This window comes from Zalophus californianus, chromosome 13, assembly GCF_009762305.2.
Source record: "Zalophus californianus isolate mZalCal1 chromosome 13, mZalCal1.pri.v2, whole genome shotgun sequence".
NCBI lineage: Eukaryota > Metazoa > Chordata > Mammalia > Carnivora > Otariidae > Zalophus > Zalophus californianus.
Window position 1 is genome coordinate 18,086,457 of NC_045607.1, and position 23,300 is coordinate 18,109,756.

Consider the following 23,300-nt stretch of genomic DNA (forward strand, 5'->3'; position numbering starts at 1 on the left):
GATCAAGAAAACTGTCTCACCATATTATGTAATTGACATTTGAGAATGAATGAATAGAGTGACTATGTACAGCTCTTGGATTGTGAGACATTTCTGGGCTGTCTCCAGTGTTAACTTCTATTTACATCTCTGATTCTTAGGACAAGCCATTCTCGTAGCTGCAGCTCAGGAAAAGATGAATTAACAAAGTTCTTTTGGAGTTTCAGAATGTCTGTTATTGATTGTACTGAAGAGACCGCAAACCTGACTTGAATCTGTTTCAGCAGATTGTACGATAGAAAGATTTTTATGAAAATATTAATTAGAATGAGATCCTATTATAAATCTAAGCACACGTTAGGGGGAGAAATCCAATTCTATCTAAACCATCCCATAATATTTTTCCCCCATGAGACATCATGCCTCACCATCTGTCCTAAATATTGTTTTAGTTTCTTTCTTAACTGAATTTCAAAGCAATGGAACATCTGGATAGAAAAGGTGGTGCATACCGGACTGAAATTTAATAAAGAGATTTGATGGTCTTATGAATTGGAACTTGAAGATACATTTGTATCACCTTGAATTTAATAGGTATTTGAAGGGCCTAAAAAGATGATAAGCAAAGATAGTGATCCTAATAAGTGACAAGGCATTCAACAGAGCAGAATGCTCAAAGCCCTGAATGATTTTCAGCTGGGTCTCTTTTGGGTTCCAGCGCTATCTCATGATATGGAAGAGGAGGTAAAATTCAGTCCCACAATGAATTATGTTGTGGCCACGAAACAGGCAGCATTCTAAGCACAGACAGGAGGGAGAGTGATACCTAGGACCAGAAGGCCTTTAAAAGCATGAGCAGGAAATAACAGAATGAGATTTGTCTTGGATAATAGAAGCTAATAATAAACGGAGAAAAGCGATCTGAAGCATTTATATGCAGAGAATGTACAAAAGTGGCATAAAAGGGTAATGATGGTAGACATCTGCAAATCCGGTGTCCGTGGCTGTAATGTGATCTCGTTGCCCCACACCAAAAATAAATAAGTAAAAAATAGGTAAGGAAGAAAGAAAGAAAGGGAAGAGAATGGGCCACTTTCTCAGAATCAGTAGCTTGGTCAATAGAACGGGAGTCGAGAAGAGATGCTCTCTCATTCCCCTCCCTGAGCTGTGATTTCCCTTCTCCAGAAAGAGTTATGTCAAGTAGCTCTATGATCCCCTTCAACAGAGTCATTCTACAATGAATTTTGTTCTTAATGTTCCCCCCTTTAATCATTAAACCAGGTTTTCAGTCTGAAGATGGGGAAATATCAGCAAAATGAAAACTGAGAACAGTGCAGTTGCACCTGTTCTGAGAACCACAGGAGAGGACACTAGCGAATAGCAGGTGGAATAAAGGACAGGAAATCAAAATCTGAAGCTCAATTCTCCAATACCGGGTAACACACATTGTCATTCTGGGGTCTGTTCTTTGTGTCTATCAGAACGAAACGACAAGACTGCTTCTCCCACCCATTTTAGAAAGTGGCTGCAAGGATCAGCTAAACGGTTACGGCAAACACTCAGACGTGTTTCGTTATCGCAGACGCAATCTAGAACTCCTCTCCCGAACCATCACATGGCTTGCTCAGCTCACTATCTTAGCCTCAGCCTCATGTCCAGTGCTCAGTGAACCCTCCTCCCACAGTGCTGCCTTTACTCCCATCTCTGCGGACTGTATCCCACTCAGGATTTCACTGTCCACGGAGCATTATATTGCTTCTTCACCAGTGCACTTGATGACTGCATTTGCCCTCACATAAAATGGCAGCTCCTTGAGAGCAGAAACACAGGCTGTTTTGCCCATTACTGCACTTCCAATTTCAGGACACCGAGGACAGTCAGGACAGAGTGCTGAATGAATGAACGAATGGATGGTTAGCCCTGCAAGGGTCTCTACAAATTATCTAGTCTGCGTGCGTCCTTTTGCAGATGTGGGAACTGAGAAAGGTTAAGTAACTCACTAAAAGCTGTGAGGTTCATTGCTACAGGCCAAGGGTTTGGGTTGGCTCATTAAGGCTCATTATATAAATATCGGGGCTATGCAATTTCAAATAGAAATTGATCTGTGAGAAATGTGTGTATGTAACCATAAGGAAAACACCACACATCCAAACAAAGGCAGTTTGGGCACATACGCATGCCTATTCGTCAATGCAGTAAAACGAGCCACCTAGCAATCCGTTAGGGTGTCCTCAAGTTTCCAGAGAAGAGAGACTTCTGGGCAAGTGGATGCTATGTAAAATAACAGTAGCCAAGGAAATGAGGATGAATCAGGGCACCACATGAAAACCAAGCCAGTCACCCCAGTCTGGCACAGTTGGTCGTGACTAAGGTGACCGCAGTATGCTTGGTTCTTGGTGGGGTTCCCATGCAAGAAACTAGAGTGTCAAAATGGATCCCTCCCACCCGAGCCCTGATTGGCTTGGCCCACTTTGAAGACCATCCTCCTGCCATATGGTTCAGATAAGTTCAGAAAGATGAGGCATTCAAGCCACAGTGTCCTCCATATCCAAGTTGGTGAGACAGGCCGCACTGTGCTCACCGGCAGAAGCCAAGTCAATGGGCTGAGCTGTACTCCGGTAAGTTTTCTTTACCTTACATGATGTCGGGGACTCCTTTTATGCCCTTGGAAGAGGGTTTTATGTTAATTTGAATATATGCTCTTTGATCTGTATTGTTGAACCGTTTTTGTTCTTACAGAAACTTGTATATGTGTGTGTGTCTCTCTCTCTACTCCCAATAGGGAAAAAACAGGGGAGGGAGGGAAGGAGGGAAGGGAGGAAGAAAGGAAGGAAGGAAGGAGGGAGGGAGGGAAGGAAAGGAAGGAAAGAAGGAAGGAAGGAAGGAGGGAAGGAAGGAAGGAGGGGGGAGGGAGGGAGGGAGGGAGGGAGGGAGGGAGGGAAGGAAGGAAGGAAGGGAAAATTGGGTCTGAATTTTAAGAGTTACCCTGGAACATTTAAAAATATCAATCAAAACCTGTTTGGTTTTTTGTTTTTTGTTTTGTTTTGTTTTATCAGAAATGATAAGGGTCAGCATTACTATTCATGTATAGAAAAAGTTCCCAGGAGTAGTGGTCACTCTGAGATCAGTTTTTACTGACGGGAAAATGTGATTGCCCAAACAAGACATGGGATTGCAGACTGCATAACTGGCTATAGATTCCAGAACAGATATTAGAGAAGCCCCTGTGGTTCTCAGAAAGCTGGGCAGACCAGTTTGGGGCCCCTGAGGAGCTAGGATATGGTCAGAGAATGGGACCCAAGGTGGGCAGGATCACTGAGCAATATTCCTATGTATGGAGACATTTAACCTGAAGAAGAGAAGGCTCAGAGCGGACACAGCAGAAAACCCCTCTAACTAACTGCAGCCCAGCCAAAAGTGAAATTGGCTGACTCAGAAGATACTGGTATTCATTCAACATTTGCCAGCAGAGGCTTGATGATGATGAACAAGGCATAATCTGGTCCCTGCCTGCTTCTGTAGCTTTCTCTTTTCTTCTCTAGTGTACTCAAGTCTCAGCTGATAGCCTCAAAGTGTGGCTGCTTCCCGAAGGGACAATATTCCCCCAATTCCCAGCATTGATTTTCCTCTGACTAGTCTCCAGTCATCCTTATCCATAGTTTAACCAACAACTCCTCTGCAAAATGTCTCTGGTAATCCACCCCTCCCCCCCAGGGCCTGCTTGCCCCTCTCTTATGTCTTCCCATAGCATCCTCTACTTCTCCAATAACAATATTAGCTACCAGGTAATAAGTGTAGTGGTTACATGAATAATCATATGACTCGGAACGTGCTGGGCACGTTGTTAAATGTTAGATGTTTTTCAATCTATAATGTCATTTAATCCAAGAAAAACCCAGTGTGTTTTGTGCTATTACTATCCCCACTTAACAGACAAGGAGATTGGTGTATAAAGAGGTAAGGTCATTAGATTCACATAAGGTTTCACAAGTTGAAGCTAGGATCCAATCCTGACTAGTTGGATTCCATAATCTGTGCCCATGCATCCACCCATGCTGTCTTTTTTTTTTTAATTTTTTAAAGATTTTATTTATTTTTATTTATTTGAGAGCGAGAGACAGAGATAGCGAGTGAGAACACTGAGCAGGGAGGAGAGGGAGAAGCAGGCTCCCCACTGAGCAGGGAGCCCGATGCGGGGCTTGATCCCAGGACCCTGGGATCATGACCTGAGCCCAAGGCAGCCGCTTAACCGACTGAGCCACCCAGGTGCCCCCAATTCATGTCTTTTGTGTGGCTGTGGACACTGAGGGGGATCTAAAGAGACAAGTTCATCTGAGTCTGTCCGAGACGCTGTGATGCTGTGGTCTGTGAGGGGTGGGGGGGTGGGGGGGCAGGCTGCTGGAGCTGAGTTCACATCCCTGCCCTGCACTAAGGAGCTGGGTGTCCGTGAGCAGCACACAGCACACTTCACGTCCCAGACCTGGTTTCCTCCTTGGCCAATCGGTGAGATAAGGACTGTCTTTCAGACATTCGGGGGATGAAATGAGAAGCTGTATAAAAAACACCTGGCATGGAGTCCAGCAGGAAAACAGATTCCGTGAAAGATCAGGAGTCCCCTTTCCCTAAAGGAAGCAATCTGTCTCTGCTACTCCATGCCAGTTAAACTGCACCGGCTCAATCGCTTATGTTTTGGTTAAACCTTTTTAATTTTTTTTTTAAGTGGAATCCGAGTTTTTGTTGGCAGGTGTTTGAACACACCGGGGCCCAGCCTCCGGGCCCACAGTCCATTAGGGAATTTACGAGGACAGATGGGGAGCCTTCAACTCAAGTACTCCCTTCAGAGGCAGTACTTACAAAGCCATCAATTCCCTTAACAAAGAGCACAGGCTTAAATGCCCCCGTAAAGCAGTGCTATTTACACAGCTATCCACTTCCCTTTGAATTCTCTGCCTGGGGGGTGGCCTACCTGCAGTCCTTTCCAGCTACCAGAGAATTAGGCTCCCTCACGAAAAGGAAGCTAGCAGGCACTGGGCCTGGGTTTTGAAAAGCAGCTCAGTTTGGGGTTATCAGACAGCCCTGTGCGGGGGCGGGGGGGATCTAAGTAACCACCAAAGCCCCGGATCTGCACATCCCTTCTGCTAAGGTTCTAAACTGTGTGGACCTTGTCAAAGAGTTAGGGCCATCGTCAACACTGAGATGGGGAAAGACAGCTGTGGCCGAGTCCCTCTCTCCTTTATACCAAGGGAAAGAGGCTCAAAAGAACATTATTGGCAAACACTCGTATAGGGCTTTGCAGCTCCACGGTGTGTCAATATTGTGACGTGGTCCCATTATAGATGAAGAAACTAAAGTAGCCCCCGCCCCACTTTTGAGGCAGAAATGGGATTGGAACTCTAGCAACTCAGCTCCAGAGCCTGGGCACAAAACCATCACAGTGAGAGACATCCTGCCGGTGAGGACCCAGAGAAGGCAGAAGGGCCTGTGATTTAAACAGGGGTCTGTCTGCCTCTAAAGACCAACAAAGCTCTACTACACTTTGCTGCCTGAATAATAAAACTGTCTGCCAAGAAACATGTCCTTCCTTCATTCACTTATTCTGTATTTACTGAGCCGCAAATTATTTGCCAGGTCCGGGACTGAATTCTGGGGAGTCAGATGAATTACACCAGATCTCAACACTCCAGGAGCCCAGAGTCTGGTGACAGGGGCCAGTAAGTCAACGACTGAGTACACAGTATTTTGTCCTGTGGTAGGAGATGCTATGGGAGCACAGAGGAGGGCCTCCCACCACACACACACACACACAGAGCCCTGAGTGTTACCCAGATTCGAGAAGGCTTCCCTTGGGAGGTAACGCAGGGGCTGAATCTTTGAGAGGTCCTAGGCTGGGGAGTGGGGCTACATGCCAGTCTCTGTGAGCCAAGAGAAACAACCCAGTAGATAAAGCACAGAAGATGCTGGGGCGTGAAGTACAGATGCCAGGTTCAGACCTTGAACGCCGCAGTAAGGGATTTAGATTTATATCAAGGGCACCTGACTCTTCAAAGGGAGAGTGACAAAATGATGTTTGCATTTTAGGAAAGCATGCTCTCACTACAGGGGAGGATGGGTGAGGGCAAGCCAGATGGGGAAACTGGGACCTTTTTCTCTTGCAAAAGTCCAGGCAGGAGCAGGTGGGGGACTCAGAGCAAGGAAGGCAGGGAGAGGGAGGGGGGGCTGATTTGGGGAGGGGGGTTAGTTTTCAAAGTAAAATGGGCACTATGGTGATTGTCTGGATGTGGCAAATGACAGAGAGGCAAGAGTTAAGGATGTTTCCCAAGCTTCTAGTGGAAAAGTCTGGTTGGTGAGTAGCGCCACCAGTTGAGACTGAGAGAAACAGGATTTGCAGCAGGTCTGGGGAGAAAATCAGTATGCTTGCTCTCAGATGTGTTGAGTTTGAGTATCATGAGGCATCCAGTTAAAGCAACTAGGTATACAAGTCCATACAGAGGTCTAGAGAAAAGCCCAGACTGAAGACAGAGATTCTGGGGTCTTTGGTTTTGAATGTTGAGCTCAGGGAGAGTGTAGCATGAGAAGTACCTGTTTTGGGGACTTTGGAGAGCTCTAATATTTTAAAGGGTGGGCAGAAGATCTGTGTAGGCGTGGCCAGAGGAGTTAAGGAAAACTGGAAAGGGGTACACTTCAGAGGAAGTTTCAAAAATTTCAAGAAAGAGCCAGATAAGTTAGGGGAGAAACACACTGAAATGGGGCTGTGTAAACATGTTATTTAATAGAATCCCCCTCATGGCTTCCCTGAGTCAAGATTCTTAACTTTCTGCTTGATCTCAGGTACAGGGCGTTCGCTACTTGTAAGAACTAGATTATTCATAGTCATTGTAATCGATACTTATTGAACACTTTCTGAAGGACAGGAACCAACCATCCCAAGCACAGCAGATCTGGCGTCCTCAGTGCCTAGCACGGACCTGACATGTAAAAGGCACTCAACAAATCTGGGATGAGTAAATTCATAAAGGAAGGAAAGGATATATCCTAGCTCCCCAATGAAGTGAAGAACAGCACTCCCACTTCACAGATGAAAAAAGATGTTTGGTGGACTGAGCCTGGAGCAGAGAAGCAGTCCCCTGTACTCTTGGGTCAGTCAGGTCAATTGGCTCTCTCTCTCTCTCTCTCTCTCTCTCTCTCTATCTATCTCCCCATTTAGGAGTTCTCTTGGCCAAAGACACACAGACAAATGGGAAAGTAGAGGGGTTTAAGATGCATGTGCAGCCCTCTCATGGGTAATGAGGCTGAACCCAAGTTATAGGCATGGTTTTGGACTCCTGAACTGAGGGATCGGCCCCAGCCAGGACTTCATACAGCTCTGCCAACAGTGGTTGAAAGTGTAGTTCAATCTTGCGGATAATTTGGGCTGGGGTTCTGACTGGTGTTGAAAGCCAAACTCACTCTGATTTCTCTTCAGATCAGTTTGCCAAGAGTACTTGGTTGGCCCTTGAAGAGCATCCCACTGAGGGGAGGTTGATCTTAACAACAGTGCCCCCCGCCCCTGCATGTCAGGCTTCTGCCCAGAAACCACGCCTTGCTGCAGAATCACACCCAGACACCCACCTATCTTATGACTTCCCCTGAGTAGTTTTTATTTTTGGAACCACTTGACTCCCTGCACCCCCCAAAAGAAGCCTCATTCTGGACCTTTATAGCTGCAGCGCTCCGCACCTGGTCTTACTGAGCCCAGGTGCCCAGGAAGCGTTGTTCACAGACTCACCCCCCACACCAGGAGGCTTTCACATTCCTCCTGTGGTCCCCTCCCACCAGCGCCTGCACGTCCTTAACAACATGCGTCTTCCAAAGTCCTCCAATGAAGGACTTCGGCTGCCACTTGTCACTCCCATCTGCACCCTACCTAGCACAGAGCCCATGCAGTAGGTGCTTAACGTAGACAAAAAGGAGTGTGAGATTGGTCACATGGGCTTCCAGCGGTTGTTGTGAGACCCCCGTAGCTGCTGCCTGGGGTAAGGGGGGAAGGTAACCTTAGCCCTGGTGAGCAGGGCTGCAGACCCCCGGGGTGTGGAGTGTTTCATCTTTCTGTCTGGCAAATGAAAATTGAAAACTCAATCCCTTAAAAATTACTATAATTTCAGATTTGCTTTATCTTAATTTCTTCTCGGTACTGAATCAGTAGCAGCCAAAAGAAAGTCGCTTTTAGTTTCTCCCTCTGTTAAGTATTTAATGATCTGTAAACAAACACTTTCAGACGGTGTTTCTTAAAGAGATCCTGGGATCCTTTTGTTATGTGAAGATTCCTTTGCACCACGCATTGTTTCCCCTTCTCATTATCTGTTTGCGGGCAGGCTGTTCAGCTCTTGATCAAGAGGACACATTTTATTAGATAACCTTAATGATCGAGAGTTAGCATAAATTAATAGTTCAGCCTGAGGGCTTAAGAGCCAGCCTTCCCTTACTGGAAGCCTTGAGTAAATTACTTAACTTCTCTGTGCTTTTTTCTTATCCAGCCATCTCTAGCCAGCAGAATATTAAAACTACCACAGAGGGTCAATGCAATTAATCAAGGGAGTTAATAGAGAAAAAGCATTAAATTAATGAAACGAATAAAATTAATCATGAGCTATTTCTACTACAATGTCTACTGTCGGGGACGGTGAGATGGAAGAAGAGGGAAAGATACAAACATATCTCGCCACTCCTATTTGTTTTGAAAGTCTGGTATTTCGGAGGAGAGCCCCAGCTCCTCCACTTGTGGAGCTGGGCAGATCTGGGTTCGAATACCAGCTCTGCTGTTTAACGGTCACCAGCTTTGGACAAGTCACTTCACCTCCCTGAGCTTCGGTTTCTCCTGCAGCAATACCTCACCCCCACCCCCATCCGCTTCCTGCAGCCTCCTAGAGATCCAAAGAGGAGGTTAAGTATGCTGTGAGGCCACCAGCAGCCATGGGACGCAGCACTCCCGAAGGTTTGTTTCCCTGCGTGGTGGTTTTCCAGCTCAATAAATATTTACTGAATGAAGGCCACTTTCTCAAAAGTCACTTAAACATTTGGGGGCTCTGTTGTGTCATTTGGAAAGTGGTGATAATAATGCCTGGTTGCCGGGGGTGTTGTGGGTTTGAAATGAGACCACGTAGTAGGTTCTCCATAAATACCCACACGCTCCCTTCAGCAGCCGGGGGAGGATCCAGGACTGCCTTTAAGTGGTGAGCAGTTTGGGCTCCTCTGGGCACTCTTTTCTGCCCCAGAGTGTCCTTTAGTTCAGTGCATCAGTTAATGACTGGCTGGAGCGGAATGCTGGGGACACAGGAACGGACAGGCTAACTTCTTCCATGAAGGGTAAGGGAAACCCATGATTAATGGGAAAATGTAGGGGATCAATACAATTACAGCTAAGCTTCTACAGGCCCAGGAGCAAGATGCATAAGGGAGTACCCTCACCTCTTCATCTCTCTTGTGCCTTGATTTCCCTAAGTGGCTGTTCTTTTACCTGCCTATATACGCATCCATCTATGCCAGTGCTAAGTTGTACTTTTTCTGGACAGGGCCAGATAGTAAATATTTTGGCTTCGTGGGCCCTCAAGGTCTCTGTCAGAACTGCTCAACTCTGTCTTTGTATTGCAAATACCAAAACCAAGGAGCCTACGTGGGTTTCAGTGAAACTGTATGTACCCAGATGGGCAGCAGGGTGGGTTTGGCCAAGGGCAGCAGCTTGTTGACCCCTGATCAATGCAAGCATGCACTTGCCTATTGTGCCTGGTGCAGGGCTAGGCACAGAATGCCATGTCGGGAGTGATGGCCTCCCCGAGGTCTGCAGGGGCCTAAAGGATGAGAAGCTGCAAGGCTCCAGCCTCACCTCCCTCCTTCACTCCCGTCTGGCCATGCTGCCTTTCTCTGACCCCCTCGCAAGCTCTTGCCTGCCTTGAGAATTTAATAGTCTGAACTTCTTGCACTCCTTACTCCATCACCCTGCTCCACATCTCCCTAATTTGTCTATTTTCTATTTGACCTTCAAGTCTGAGCTTAAATACAGGTGTTCTCAAGGAGGCCCTTCCCCACTCCGATCCAATGTAAAGGAGGCCCTTCACTAACACACTTTCAAGCACGTCCACTTACTGGCACTTTCAACAGTTGCGTTCAAGTAATTATTGGTGTCATTTCCCTGGCCTCCCTTGCTCACTGCTCTCTTGTCCTCTTGCACTTAGCACTGGGCTAAGCAGGCATCAAGAAACGTGTGAATGAACGACATGACGGGACCCGGCAGCCCGTTTGCCCCATCTTCTGCCTGGTTCTGACTGCATATGTTAGAGCTGATTTATTCTGGAGGCTACAGCACTGGGGGTTTCACGCAGTCCTGACTGCCCATCCATCATTTTATTTTAAGCACATTACTTCTCTGTCCAAAAAGAAAAGGAGGATACAATTAGGTCTATATCCCTCACTTGCTTAATATTTCAATTTCCCCCAGGGCACTCCCTTCAAGTGGAGATCACAGCTCATGAATATTAAGTGTCTCTTCCAACACAACATGGTCCCCAAGAAAGAGCAGAGAGCCAGCAGCTAGGAAAATGCCCCGACACCTGGCCTCCCAGGCCTCTCCGCCCCCCCCCCCCCCGCCACGTCCCCCAGCTACCTCGGCCACGGCGGTGGCACAGACACCCAGCAAGGCACACGGAGGTGAGGCAGGTCTCTGGTCACTTCAAAGGCCATAAAGAAGCCCTTGTTCTTGGCTACCCGGCTTCACCTGCCTTGGAGTCAGGCTGCCTTTCAAAGGCACACATCAAAGTGTGGTGTTGATTCCTCAAATTCAGGCAAGCTCCAAGCCTTTCTGAGCCCGACCCCTCCCTGAGAGTCAGGAAGCCGACCTGGGCTGAGGGCTAGAATTCCTCCCTTCTGGCGTCAGAGCCCTCCTGTTTCTTTTCATTCCAGCCCGGCCTCTCTGTGGGGTAGGCCTCCCGGGTTTCCGAAGGAGGTGGTGAGCCGAGCTCTGAGGCAGGATGGCCAGCTTGATGCTAACCGGGGCTGACTCAGCTTGGGGTGTTTGAATGCATCCATCAGGCGTCCCGGTTGAGGACTCCAGATCTTCGGCCCTGCCCTCACGGCAGCCTTCCGCCCCATCGCCTCTCTTTCCTGCTCCTTTGTCCTCTCAGTGACTCCCTTTGACCCTGTGGGTTAAAGGAATTCCTTTCTCCTCCCCAAGCCCTCATTTCTTTTAAAATGCACAGTTTAAAAACAATAATGATCTGGGATTTAAATTCTGGAAGTCAGAGCTGAAAGGGCCCTGGGAGCTCATCTGGCTCACCCCATCACCTGATAGCTGGGGAAGCTGAGATCAAGGCGGCAGTCACTTTGCACAAGGGACCACCGCATTTTTACGGCAGGCAGGCTCAGGACCACTCCCCCCCTCACGCCCCGCCCCGGCCCCATGGACCAGAGGCCTTTCTATCAGTCACTACTGACACAGGAGTGAGGAAGGGGAAGGGGACTTGGCAGTAACTGACATTGTCAAGTGTCCACTAACTGCCATGCATTGCGCTAAGCTAAACACGCCACCGACATGATGTCCATCTTCCTCTAAACACAACCTGGGAGTTATAATCATGCCCATTTTCCAGAGATGACACTGAGACCCAGAGAGAGGATGGGAGCTGCACAGGATGACCCAGGGAGTAATTACAAGCACTGGATGTTTGAACTCAGGCTCCTCTGTCCCTACCACATTGCCCTGACAACAGGATTAAGTGTCAAAAGTCCTCCTAAGCTAAAATAACAATGTGGCTACTGTCCATGGAGGGTGAGCTCTTAAAAATGAAAATACAGCCCAAAACACAGGAGGGCCCTTTGTCGGGGGCAGGGGGTTTATGCAGTGGAATGTTTACAGGGTGATAATAACTGAAAGTTGTAGTTTTCATGACTCATGAAAAAGGCACAGAAGGGTCTACGCATTCACTCTCACTTCCCGCTGTACGCCAATGGTACCAAAGCAGGAAGAGTGGGAAAGAGAAGCTGTCTACTGTTTCTTGGGAGTTCGTCCAGGTACTGGACATGGTGTTTAGAGGCAGGCAGATGGGGTCTGAAGCCTCCTTTTCTGGTCCACCTGACTGGAGTACGTAGGACAAGCCACTGAAACTCGGCACCTCTGTTTCCTCATTAGCAAAATGGACATTATGAGTCTGAATGTGCCGAGTTGATGGGAAAGTGAATGAAATCATTTGAGAAAAGGGTTCTCAGCACAGAAGCCGGTACAGTTGGGTGCTTACAAAACGACATGACTTCATGGTTCAGCGGGCAGACCTGCCCGGGGGACTGTGAACCCCTCCTCTGCTATTTCCGACTGTGGGACCTTGGGCAAGTTCCTTAACCTCTCTGAACCTCAGATGATCTCTTGCAGGCACCTGGGATAATAACATCATTTATCTCCTAGGACTCCTGGATGGATTGATACAACTTCTGAATCAGTGGTATGAGTAAGGACAATAAGAATACAGGAGTGGCAAACACATATATAACACTTACCAGGTGCCACTGTTTAAAAATGCTTTACATATACAACCTCATATCATTCTCACAACAATCCTAAGAGGTAGGATCTACTACTAACCCATTTTACTGATGAGAAAACTGAAGCTCAGATTACAAAGTGGCTGAACCAGGCTTGTCACCCAGAATCCATGTTCTTTTTTTAAAGATTTATTTATTTGAGGGGCGCCTGGGTGGCTCAGTTGTTAAGCGTCTGCCTTCGGCTCAGGTCATGATCCTGGGGTCCCGGGATCGAGCCCCGCATCGGGCTCCCTACTCCGCGGGAAGCCCGCTTCTCCCTCTCCCACTTCCCCCTGCTTGTGTTCCCTCTCTCGCTGTGTCTCTCTCTGTCAAATAAATAAATAAAATCTTTAAAAAAAAAGCTGTATTTATTTGAGAGGGAGAGAGAGAGAGAGCACACACAAGTGGCAGAGGGAGAAGGAGAGAGAATCTCAAGCAGACTCCTTGCTGAAAGCGGAGCCCCACACAGGGCTCCAACCCACAACCCCGAGATCACGACCTGGGCTGAAACCAAGGGTCAGAGGTTCAACCGACTGCGCCACCCAGGCGCCACCCCCCCCCCCCCCGAATCCATGTTCTTCATCACTGTCCATGCACCATCACACCTCCTGGCCTAGCTGGCAGGTGACCACCTCCACGCCTCGATCACCACGGCCACTGCCACTACCGCTAATATTTCTCTTCTTTTCAATGCATGTCTTCATGTCAAAGGAGGCTTTATTTCAGGAAGGTCATTTGGTGAAAGTTACGCTTCCCACAGAGGAAAATCTGAAGGAATACCTGCATCCAGGAGAAGGTTTAATTTTTTTTTAATTTTAATTTTTTTGTAAGGTGAGAGGTGGATCATTTTATTATGATTTCACTTTGTTAGAAAGAAAAATAATAATAAATGCAACTTCCAGCAGAGCCCATTCTGCCTCCCCCTTCCACTCCCCCTCCCCCCAACCAGATGCTGTTTTTCTTTTTAGTCACTGTTGCTCTAAAGTATCATTAGGACATCCACCAAGAAGACGTGGCGATTCATCTTCTTGTTTTCCTTTCCCGCCTTGGCTCAGAGCAGGCCAGGGCAGCCTGACACAGGGGCCACAAGGCTCTGTGACCCCCGCCCCTCCCAGGGAGGGCGGCGGAGGGGGGGGGAGGATTGATGTCCCCTTCTCCCCCTCAGCTGCCTCCCAGATAACTGAGTTAATGGCCCTGGCTCTGGGACAGGTCTAGAGATGCTATGTCAGGGACCAGAGACAACGTCATGCTCACGGCAGTCCTGGCATGGTGGGAAGGAGTCGGGAAGAAGCCAGAAAAAGAGACACAGAGGAATGACAACACGGGGGTCCCTTTGCTTTGTTCTCCTAACTGTGTATCAGCATCAAGTAGGATTTGCAACCCCAAAGCTTTTAAGTAAATGACACACAGAGGATGCCCCAGTGTCAGGGAAGGAAGCTTCAGAGTCCTCAGCGCGATCACACTCATGTCACAGAGGAGGAAACTGAGGCTCCTGGATGCTTTGCTGCAGCCCAGGCCCCCGCATCTAAACTCATCCCTGGGACCAGCCATCTTGAAGGACACAGGGTGGTAAACCAAAACAGAGCATGAGGAGTCCTCCCCAATTGCATCTCCTGTAGGGGACTGCATGTCATCTCAGAAGGTCGCTCATTTCCAGCAATGGCTCGAGATGTAGAGCCCCTTTTGGGGATGCTTCGCATTTTGTCTAATTTGAGCATTACCTTCCCTCCTTCAGCTTTTATCAGCAGCCTGGCTGAAGTTTATGACTCAGTGCTATAGGAACAGAATTCCCAGTGCTGCCAAACAATGCCTCCAGCCAGTGTCTGTTGGGGTGGGGGTGGGGGTGCGCAGTGGGGAGTTATCATTTTACTGATACCACATTTTTTAACTGAAAACTAGGGCCTGGTGTATGTTAAGTATTTTAAAAAGGGGGGAAAGGACAAGATAATTTTCACATTGCTGGGGATGCAGCTTGCATTGCCTAAGAGGTCTTGTGGGTGGTGTTCCTTTTAACAAGCAACTTATTATGTGCTGGGGGATGAGGGCGCTGGGGTGGGAAAATGGGAAAGGGAAGTCCCGGGGTGTTGCATAATAACACATTGGCACCTTGGGAATACTTCCGGATGTGTGGGCTTCTGAAAAGTGAATGGGAATGCCACCATAAATCTGTCACCCACCCTCACACTGGTGTTACCAAACCCAGGGAAAACACTGGCCCAACTAAGTGGTCGGTGACAAAAAACATAATGAAGAAGAAGAGAAAGGAAGGAAGAAGGAAGGAAAGGAGGGAGGAAAAGAAGGAAGGAAGGAGGGAAGGAAGGAAGGAAGGGAGGGAGAAGAGAAGGAAGTCATCCATTCAGATGGGGGTCAGAGTAGTAGAGTAGAAAAATCAGGGGGTCTCTACTCAGTCTGAGATGGGATCACACATCTATGAGCTGTGTTACCTTGGCCAGGTTAAGACATCATAACAGGTCTTAGATCCCTCATCTGAATATGAGTCCTCTCATAGGCTCACACTAAAGAAAGGGGCATGACATGGGACATACATCACACCTAATGGGTGACTGTAAATGGTGGTTGTTGCTGATACTCATCCCCCACCCCCACCCCCACACATACGCATTCACTGAGATAAGTAACAGTTAATGTACTTCAAGCACATCCAACTTGCTAAGAATGGGGCTAAACCTCATAGTATTTTATGACAATAATTTTCAGTCAGGATTCTAAGTGACAATCAACAGAAACCAACTTTGGCCAACTGAAGCCAAACAAGCAAACAAACAAAATCTATTCAGAGAATACTGGATAGTTATAGAACACTCTCTGGGAGGGCTTGGAGAGCCAGGCTTGCACACTCCGAAGCCCAACACTAAGCTCAAGATGAGGTCCCAGGACTGGTCTTGTGAAGATAGTAGAACATGGTCACTTTAACACCAATGCCACATGCTGTCACTGGTACTGTGGAAACACACGGGTTGTAGCCAACCTTATCAAAACAACTGGGGGGAAAGTGTAGTTCTTGTGCCCACGCTCAGGCTGCAAAGGGGAGTCAGGGAAGGAGACTTTTGGATGTTCAACTTCTGCAGAGGGCTTGGGCTCTGCCTCATTATTATTCCATCAAGGAGAATTATTTCCTAAATCTAGGAAGGAGATTCAGATAATAAGTTTCCAAAATTATTGATAAATATCTTCCACAGTTGAGTCTCAGGACTTTTACCATTTTCTGGATGAGAACACTGACATTTAGCTACGGTCGCATGCCTAAGCCATGGTGTGCACCCAAGTCAGTATCACTCAAGCCTGTTCTCTTGGCCACTGTCTTGACAAATACAATGATGAAACCAGTCCACCTCAGCAAAGCCTCCCACACTCCAGTGCCATTTCTCTGAGTCACTGAAGCTGCATGTGGTGGGAGCCAAATACTCACTGTCTATTCTTCAGCTGTTCTTAAGGGAAGATAGTTTTCTAGACTCAAAGGCATGGAGTTTGTCCTTGGAATGTAGTTCCTGGGAGTTGGGCTCTCCGGATTGATTCCTTAATTCTTGGAATGTCCCGTGTCTCACTGAGTCTCTATAAGTGGAATTCTAATTGGTGAGGGTGGGTGTGTAGCCTGAGGTCATTCCTCTAACACAAACCATACTCAATATACCAGGTAACACAGAATCTTCCCTGGGCACCATCCACCCCACTGACAATTCTGTATTCCAGTCCATTAATTCACTAGACAGACTGTTCTAAAGCAGTGTGTTCCTTGTTCGCCCTCAAAATCCTACAAGACCAGGAGATAAACTTTTTTTTTTTTTTTTTTTGCAGGTAGCTCACCACTGTCTGAAGTCAGACTCTGGGTTTGCATCCCAGTTCTACCGTTTAACTGCATATCCTTGGTTCACCTCTCATGCCTCAGCTTCCTCTTGTGTAAAAGCAGGACCATAAAAGATTATTATGAAAATGAGAGTTTATAAATGTGCTTGGTATATCATGGAGGTTCAATAAATATTGCCATCGCCAGCAGAATACTCAGAATCTAGTAGAGAACAACAGTATATCAAATGGTGACGGTCCAGATCTCGCCTTCTTGTCACCTCCCTCGCCTTCACCTCTTTCCTCTTAAGCATCTCAGTTAACACAGTTTAAAAATCACTGATCTAGTCCAAAACAGTCATTCTGGCTAAAGTTGAGGAGGGAAGTTAGGCCCAAGGTGGGGGCGGTGGGGAAGGCCCGCTAGGACTGGACTCACTGTCCAGTGCTCTTTCTAAGAATCTCCAGGCCCCACCATCGTATGCTTAAAATTCAGTTCTTTTTCTTAGAAATGGCAAACGATGTCATAACTGTCACCTCCTCTCTGCACCAGGCTCCAATAACCAAGACTATCAAAGACTTCAAATCCATAAGCCAGGGGTCAGCAAAGGTCTGTAAAAGGCCAGATTAGTAATAGTTTGGGCTCTTTGGGTCATAGGGCCTCTGCTGTACCCGCTCAATAATTTGTAGCAGGAAAGCAGCCATAGATGATACATAAAGTAAGGAGTATGCTGTGTTCCAGTAAGACTTTAGTTTCCAATAGAGGCAGTAGGCCAGTTCCGGCCCGTGGACTGGAGTTTGCAGACCCCTTCCACGGATGATGAGCTTCTAGCTGTCGGAGGCTACCTTGTTTTTGTGTATTGCTGCATGGTGCCGAAGCACCCCAGAATGTGGGCACCAGGGCCACCCGAGCATCTCTTTGAGGGTCCCATATCCCTCATGTAACTTAAGTGACATGCCACCTTAGTGTGAGTAAAATAGGTAGATATTTTCCAGCATGATCTGGGAGTGATGCTGGGTGTCAAGAGGATGATGACAAAGGCAAGCAGCTCATGGGCATGGGAAATAGTCACACACCTTGGGAATAGCACAAGTCAAGTGTAGGTAAGGCCTTTAGAGACCACCTAACCCAATCCTTTGAAGTTTACACCAGGTAAACTGAGGCCCAGACGCGGGAAACAACCTGGCCAGTGTTATGTGGCAAGTTCTCAAGCACAGTGAGGACTAGAGCCTGGTTTTCCTAATTTTCAGCCCAGGCTCCTTCTGCCACACCACCAGGCTAACATCAAGTTTTTACCATGGACCATGTGCAAATCAACAGAGCAAAGAAAACAGCCTTCTGTCATTTAAAAACCCAAGGTCCTGCCTGGAAATTCTCCTTCTGTCTTTCCTTCCTCCACATCTTCCTTTCTTCCATCCACAGTTAGCTGTGGGAAACCTTTTATTGTGTTGCTGAGCCCCTACTTGGTGGCAAGGAGACAGTAGGTGCTCAATCCATGTGTGCTGAGAATGGACTAAGGGTGAGTGATACAGACGTGGTGAAGAGCTCACAGTGCTCACAATCTCCCGGGAGAAGCAAGGTCTAAATGCGTCCCTGTAATGCACTAGGAATGGGAGGACCCGATGACATTTCCTTCCCTTTCGTCTTCCTAGAAAACTGCCTTTCAGTGTGAAATCTTCCCACCAATGTTTTCATCCCCTCAGTAGCTGCCCCTTCTCTCTTCAGATAGAGCACCTCTGTCTTTTGTACTTGCAAATGAATTGTGATTAGTTTTCACCTCCAGCCCAGGGGATTAGCCGGGGGACCTTTGATCTTCAGGTATCGATTTGCATCTTAAAGGAAGTATGATCTCATCTGAGCCAGCTCAAAATTCCATCCCTGCCCCCCAACCCCTGTCTGTTTACCAGCCCTGGGCTGGCCAGGGCCTCCCAAGTGGGACTGTAACAACAAGATCAGCCAGACTCCTAGAGAAGCCAGAGGAACACAAATTTCCCAACTGACTCAGTAAAGATGGGAAAAGGACGTTTTCTTTCTAAACACAAGCTGGTCTGCTCTTCCTCCACCCTCGCGTCAGAGAAACGGCCCAAGGTTCTGAGTGTGCAAAGGGGACTACCGGGGTTCCCGGATCTTGGCTGGAGGTTGTGCCGCAGAAGGAGCTCGGCGCGTGCTTAAGAATCAGACAGGGTCAGGTTCAAGCCCTGGTTCTGTCTCCAATCACTTCTAACCCATGAGATTCTGGACCACTTTCATCATTTCTCTGGCTTGTGAAAGCGAGAATACAAGCCTTCAAAAATCTATACTAATCACCCTCCTGGAGAGCTGGTGCGAAGAAGAGCGAGGAAGAAGCTGGCTTGAAAAGGAGTTACCAGCAGCCTCTGCTGTCAGGCACGGGAGGGAGTATAAGCTCTGTGAGGGCAGGAGCATTTGCCTGTTTTCCTTTGCTTTCCATTGCCGTATTCCCTGGTGCCTCAAACAGGGTCTGGCCCACAGGAGGCAATCCGTCAATATTTGTAATACAAAGGAATAAATCATCATTAGTCCTCACTACTGCCACTACTGGCCTGACACTATCCCGCCGGGTCCCCTTCTCCAGCTAAGCCCCAAGAAATGACACGCACTTACCAATACAATTGAAGGAGTCTTCCTGTCGGCAAAAGAGGGAGCAGCCATCACCACTGAGCTTATTCATGTCATCACATTCTTCACCTCGGCTTCTGCAGACCGGGAACAGAAGAGAGATCTGTCAGAGAGAGCAGCTTCAGAACCACAGCTGGCCACGGGAAAGCCCCTCCCCAGGCCATCAGCTTTCCAAGAGGCCTCAGGCAAGTCCCTTACCCCGAGTGTCCATCTCTTCTTCTTCCAAATGAGATGTATAAAGATATACATGGGTAAGACCCTATTACTTTGCCTTATTTTGTGCTTGCCACGACAAAGCTGAGTTCCTGCCTCAAACCTGTTCTCTGAGATCTTGTCGGTTAGGTCAGATGGGAGAAAGGAATGGATGAAGGGATGAAGGAACCGACCTTGCTCCCCCGTGTCTGGGAGGTCTCGCTGCCATTTTAAAATGGTGGATTTGAAGGAAATTTCTGAGCTTCTGAAATATAAATTCTGTTCTTCACTTCTTCACTATGCCCTACCTTATCCTCCTTCTTGTTCCCCACCTCCCCACAACTGTGAACTTAGAAATAAAGATTTTTTTTTTCCAGTCGCATGCTTGGGTCTGGTGTTCCTTTCACTAGAAAGTATTGCTCTCTCCATCCGGTGTGTCATTTCATGGGGTGAGAAACTCTAAGGCCCGTGGGAACTATGCTGCTAGGAAATAAAAGTGTCTCCTCTTGTTTGTTCATTTTGTTTTGTTTTGTTAGGAATTATTTCTATCACCTCGGTTTGGCAGAGGTTGGGATGGACAGAAACTGAGCAATGCTCTCTGAATTGGACCAAGGAGATGAGGAGGAGGAGAAAGAGCTGAAAGACTGAGTGGATTATCACGACCTGGAAAATTCTCATCCTTTGAGAAAGAGAAAACATGGGTTTAGATCCTCTTATTCCAAACCAGCTGCGTGATCTCAGACAAGCCTCTTAATCTCAATTGGACCATTTAAATCAATAAAGACTAAAAATAATTTAAAATTCCATTCCTTAGTCACAATTGCCACATTTCAAGCCTCGATAGCTGTATGTGGTATGTAGCTAGTGGCTACTGGACAGAACAGCACGGACTATATTTCCATCACTGCAGAAGAATCCACTGGACCGTGCTATTCCAGAAGCCAAGTGTCCATGTTCCTACAGGTTCAGATGGAAATAACTATACCTCCTCCTTAGAGCTGGCACAAGAATTGAATGGAACTTTACGTGGCTGGCACGGTGCATGATAGATAGTAGATGCTCAGGGAATCAGGGTTCCCATCCCACTCAGTCCTGGGAGGTCTCTGCAGACTGTGTGTCAGCTGTCCCTCCCTCCCTAGAGACCAGCTGGGACCTGTCAAAGCATGGAAGAGGCCTCAGACTTTTCCTTTCACCCGGGCAGTTAACACTGGGCAATGTTTGTTGCTTTTAGGAGGTGTCAGAGTAGCAGGATGGTGCCTTGCCATCAATCCTTAAGGTGGCTGGGCCATTGCACAGATTTCTGAAGAGCTCTCAAGTTCTCTCCTGTCTGCAAATGCATGAGCCGAGGAGAAGAGAGATCCATATTCCAAGCTGGGCCCATATTTCCAGTCTCTGCCAGTGAATCTTGAGAGCTGGAAATTGGTGACAAGGCTTTGTGTTATTTAGCTATCTCATGTGTTATCTAGGGAGAGATTTTTTTTTTTTTTAACCTGGGCTGGTTTCCCAAAGCCACAAAGAACACATCTAACTCGCCTTCCCTCACCACCCAAACAGTATGTTCTATTGGTTTAAGCAAAACATTAGTGTCACCACAAATATCTTCTAGGCATGGCAGATCTATCATTACACAGAGAGCTTCTTATAGAAACCTTCTTTGACCTCCCAAGCTGGAATGGGTGTCCATCTTCTCTGTGCCCAAAGACACCAGGCTCCATCTATCCTAGCACTTGTCAAACTGACCACCTTTGCGTTTACCTGACAGCCCCCTATACTGGGCTTTCAGATGTCAAAGGAGATGACAGTCTTTGTCATCCTAGCACCGCAATGCCTGGCATAGTGCCTGGGATACAGCAGAGAGCAGGTAGCTACTCCCTCACTTACTAGTGTTGTGGGCCTGTTGGTGACACAGCAAGGCAACGGTGAATCCAAATGCGAACATGGGCCGTAGATTCGCATCTTGGTTCTGCTCTTTACTGGGTGTGTAAGCTTGAGAAAGCCATGTTATTAGTCTTTGTACATCAGTTGTCTCTTCTGTAAAGTATGGCAATAGAACCTATTTCATATGGTTGGACCCAAGGAGATAATGGTGTATAGCCCAATGCTCGTGCATAGTGGAGGCTCAATAAATATTTATGAATATTATCATTATATTCATCCAGTGCTTTCATCCATTGGGGCCTCATTAAGTGTTGAGCCTATCTCAGTATCTTTGTAAATTCCTTTAAATATATATAGTGAATCAGCACATATCATCCCATGAAAATTAGCTAAGATGACATTACTCCTTTTCCTCAAAGTTTTTCTTTGTTTGTTTTTGCCTAGGGAACCATCCATAAGCTGCATTTGGTTTTCTACAAAGCATGTCAACAACTATTTGGTAACCTCATGTCAACAACTATTTGGTAACCTAAGTGATATCTGTGTAGGATACCAATTTTAGGTAAAAATACTAAAAAACTTTATTGAAAACACTACTTATATTAATAATAATAAAATAAAATAAATAATAATAGTTTTAGATCAGCAAGAAGAATGACATTGTTTGCAGTGTTTTACCAATCCATCTATATCTGGCTCCAAAATGGACAGACTGAGTTGTAGGTCAGGTTCCACATCTGGTGAGATTCTTTTTTTTATTCTTTGTGCTAAATTAGAAAATCCCAAATCACAATTATGGGTTGTCAGCTATGACCGCAAGTGTTTCCTGGATATTCTGGATACGCAGCTCAATCTTGGGCCCACAAATGATGGGGCACTCTCCCTGGAGACTGCCTTGCTCAGTTGCTCAGTATTCCATCAGACAACAGCTGTGTTAAGAGCCAGAAGTTGATGTCTTAATGTGGGAGAGAATGGTGAATGGCTTCCCTTTCCCCAGTTGTGTTATATTAAGCACTGGAAACTGTATCTTCATGTTTGGTTGCTGCATTTGGATAGGATTTTAAATGCACACAACAGCACACCGTGAGTTTCCTTCGACAAATGAGGAGCTTGACCAGTCAAATTCTTGGCAATCAGGTGGTTTTCACCATAATTCCACACTTAAAAGTCCTTATACGATCTCCTTGATATTAAAATCTTGACATTTCAGCTTTGAAATTATAGTTGCAGGACATTTAAGACATGAATCCATACCCCCGAGATACGTCACCTCAGCAAGCCTCTTGAAATCGTGCAAATAATCATTACTGGCCTTGCTAGTGTTAACATTAAAAAAAAAAAAGTCCTCTCTTATCCCCAAAACTTGAATTTGTACCTTTCTTGTAACAGCTCATATGCTTCAGTCTGTGGGGTAGCAGAAACTTTCTTTATGCACAGCTAAATCGAAAAGACGTAACATGCTGGCCATCACCTAAACATATAGGTAACATTCAATCTTTCCTTCCATGCTAAGTCATGACCAGAAAGCAAACTGCTTTCTGACATCTGTGTGGATGGGTATTCATGTGCAAATGCTTTACTTGCACAACTGGGTTAGCCTTGCTGTGCTCCTGGCCGCTCTTTTCATCCCAAAGCAGGTTTCCAGTTTATATCACATACCACAAAATCAACAGTACCAAATGAAATTGCTCTTCCACTCCAGCACTAGAGTCAATGATGAACTGCAAGAGTCATCTAGCACTTCTCTTTCAGGTATGTACTACACATATGATTCATGGTCTACACATCAGCGGGTTCATCCAACTGTGAAGCAAATTCTCTTTACAGAGCCCCTCCCCCTCCAGAAACAGCCACTGCAATTCCACAGATATTATGTGACACCCAACAGCTCCATTTAATGAAGGGATTTTGCCAATAGCTTGTTTGCCCTCTCCATGTGTGACGTTTGTCATTAAATCGGCCCAGAGTTTTAAAAGTCTCTTAGCAATAGTGTAACTTGCAACCACGTTAGCAATAAGGAACACAGTTTTAGCAATAAGAAACTTAACTGCGAACAGTTTCTGGTCTCTTTTTCACCTCCAGGGACAAAACTATTCTGTTTTGTGCCAGAAAACATTTTGTGCTAATTTGGGAGGAAAAAACTCAAAGGTTTACTTTAAAAAAAAATTTTTTTTTTAAACAATGTGAGAGTCTTAATGGCTTCTTGCCCCTATTTCACAGTTGTACAATATCTCACCCTGTGGACAAGGGGATAAATGGACTGATGACC

At 46.6% G+C, this 23,300-nt stretch overlaps 1 protein-coding gene across 1 annotated transcript in view; it reads right to left on the reverse strand.

The window, feature by feature from the left end:
- The window catches only part of PAPPA (pappalysin 1), a 237,510-nt gene that overhangs the window by 106,065 nt on the left and 108,145 nt on the right, over positions 1 to 23,300 (reverse strand). The window contains exon 9 of the mRNA XM_027616550.1: positions 18,947 to 19,038. Coding sequence (XP_027472351.1) covers positions 18,947 to 19,038 — 92 coding nt within the window. The remainder of the gene's footprint in view (positions 1 to 18,946; positions 19,039 to 23,300) is intronic.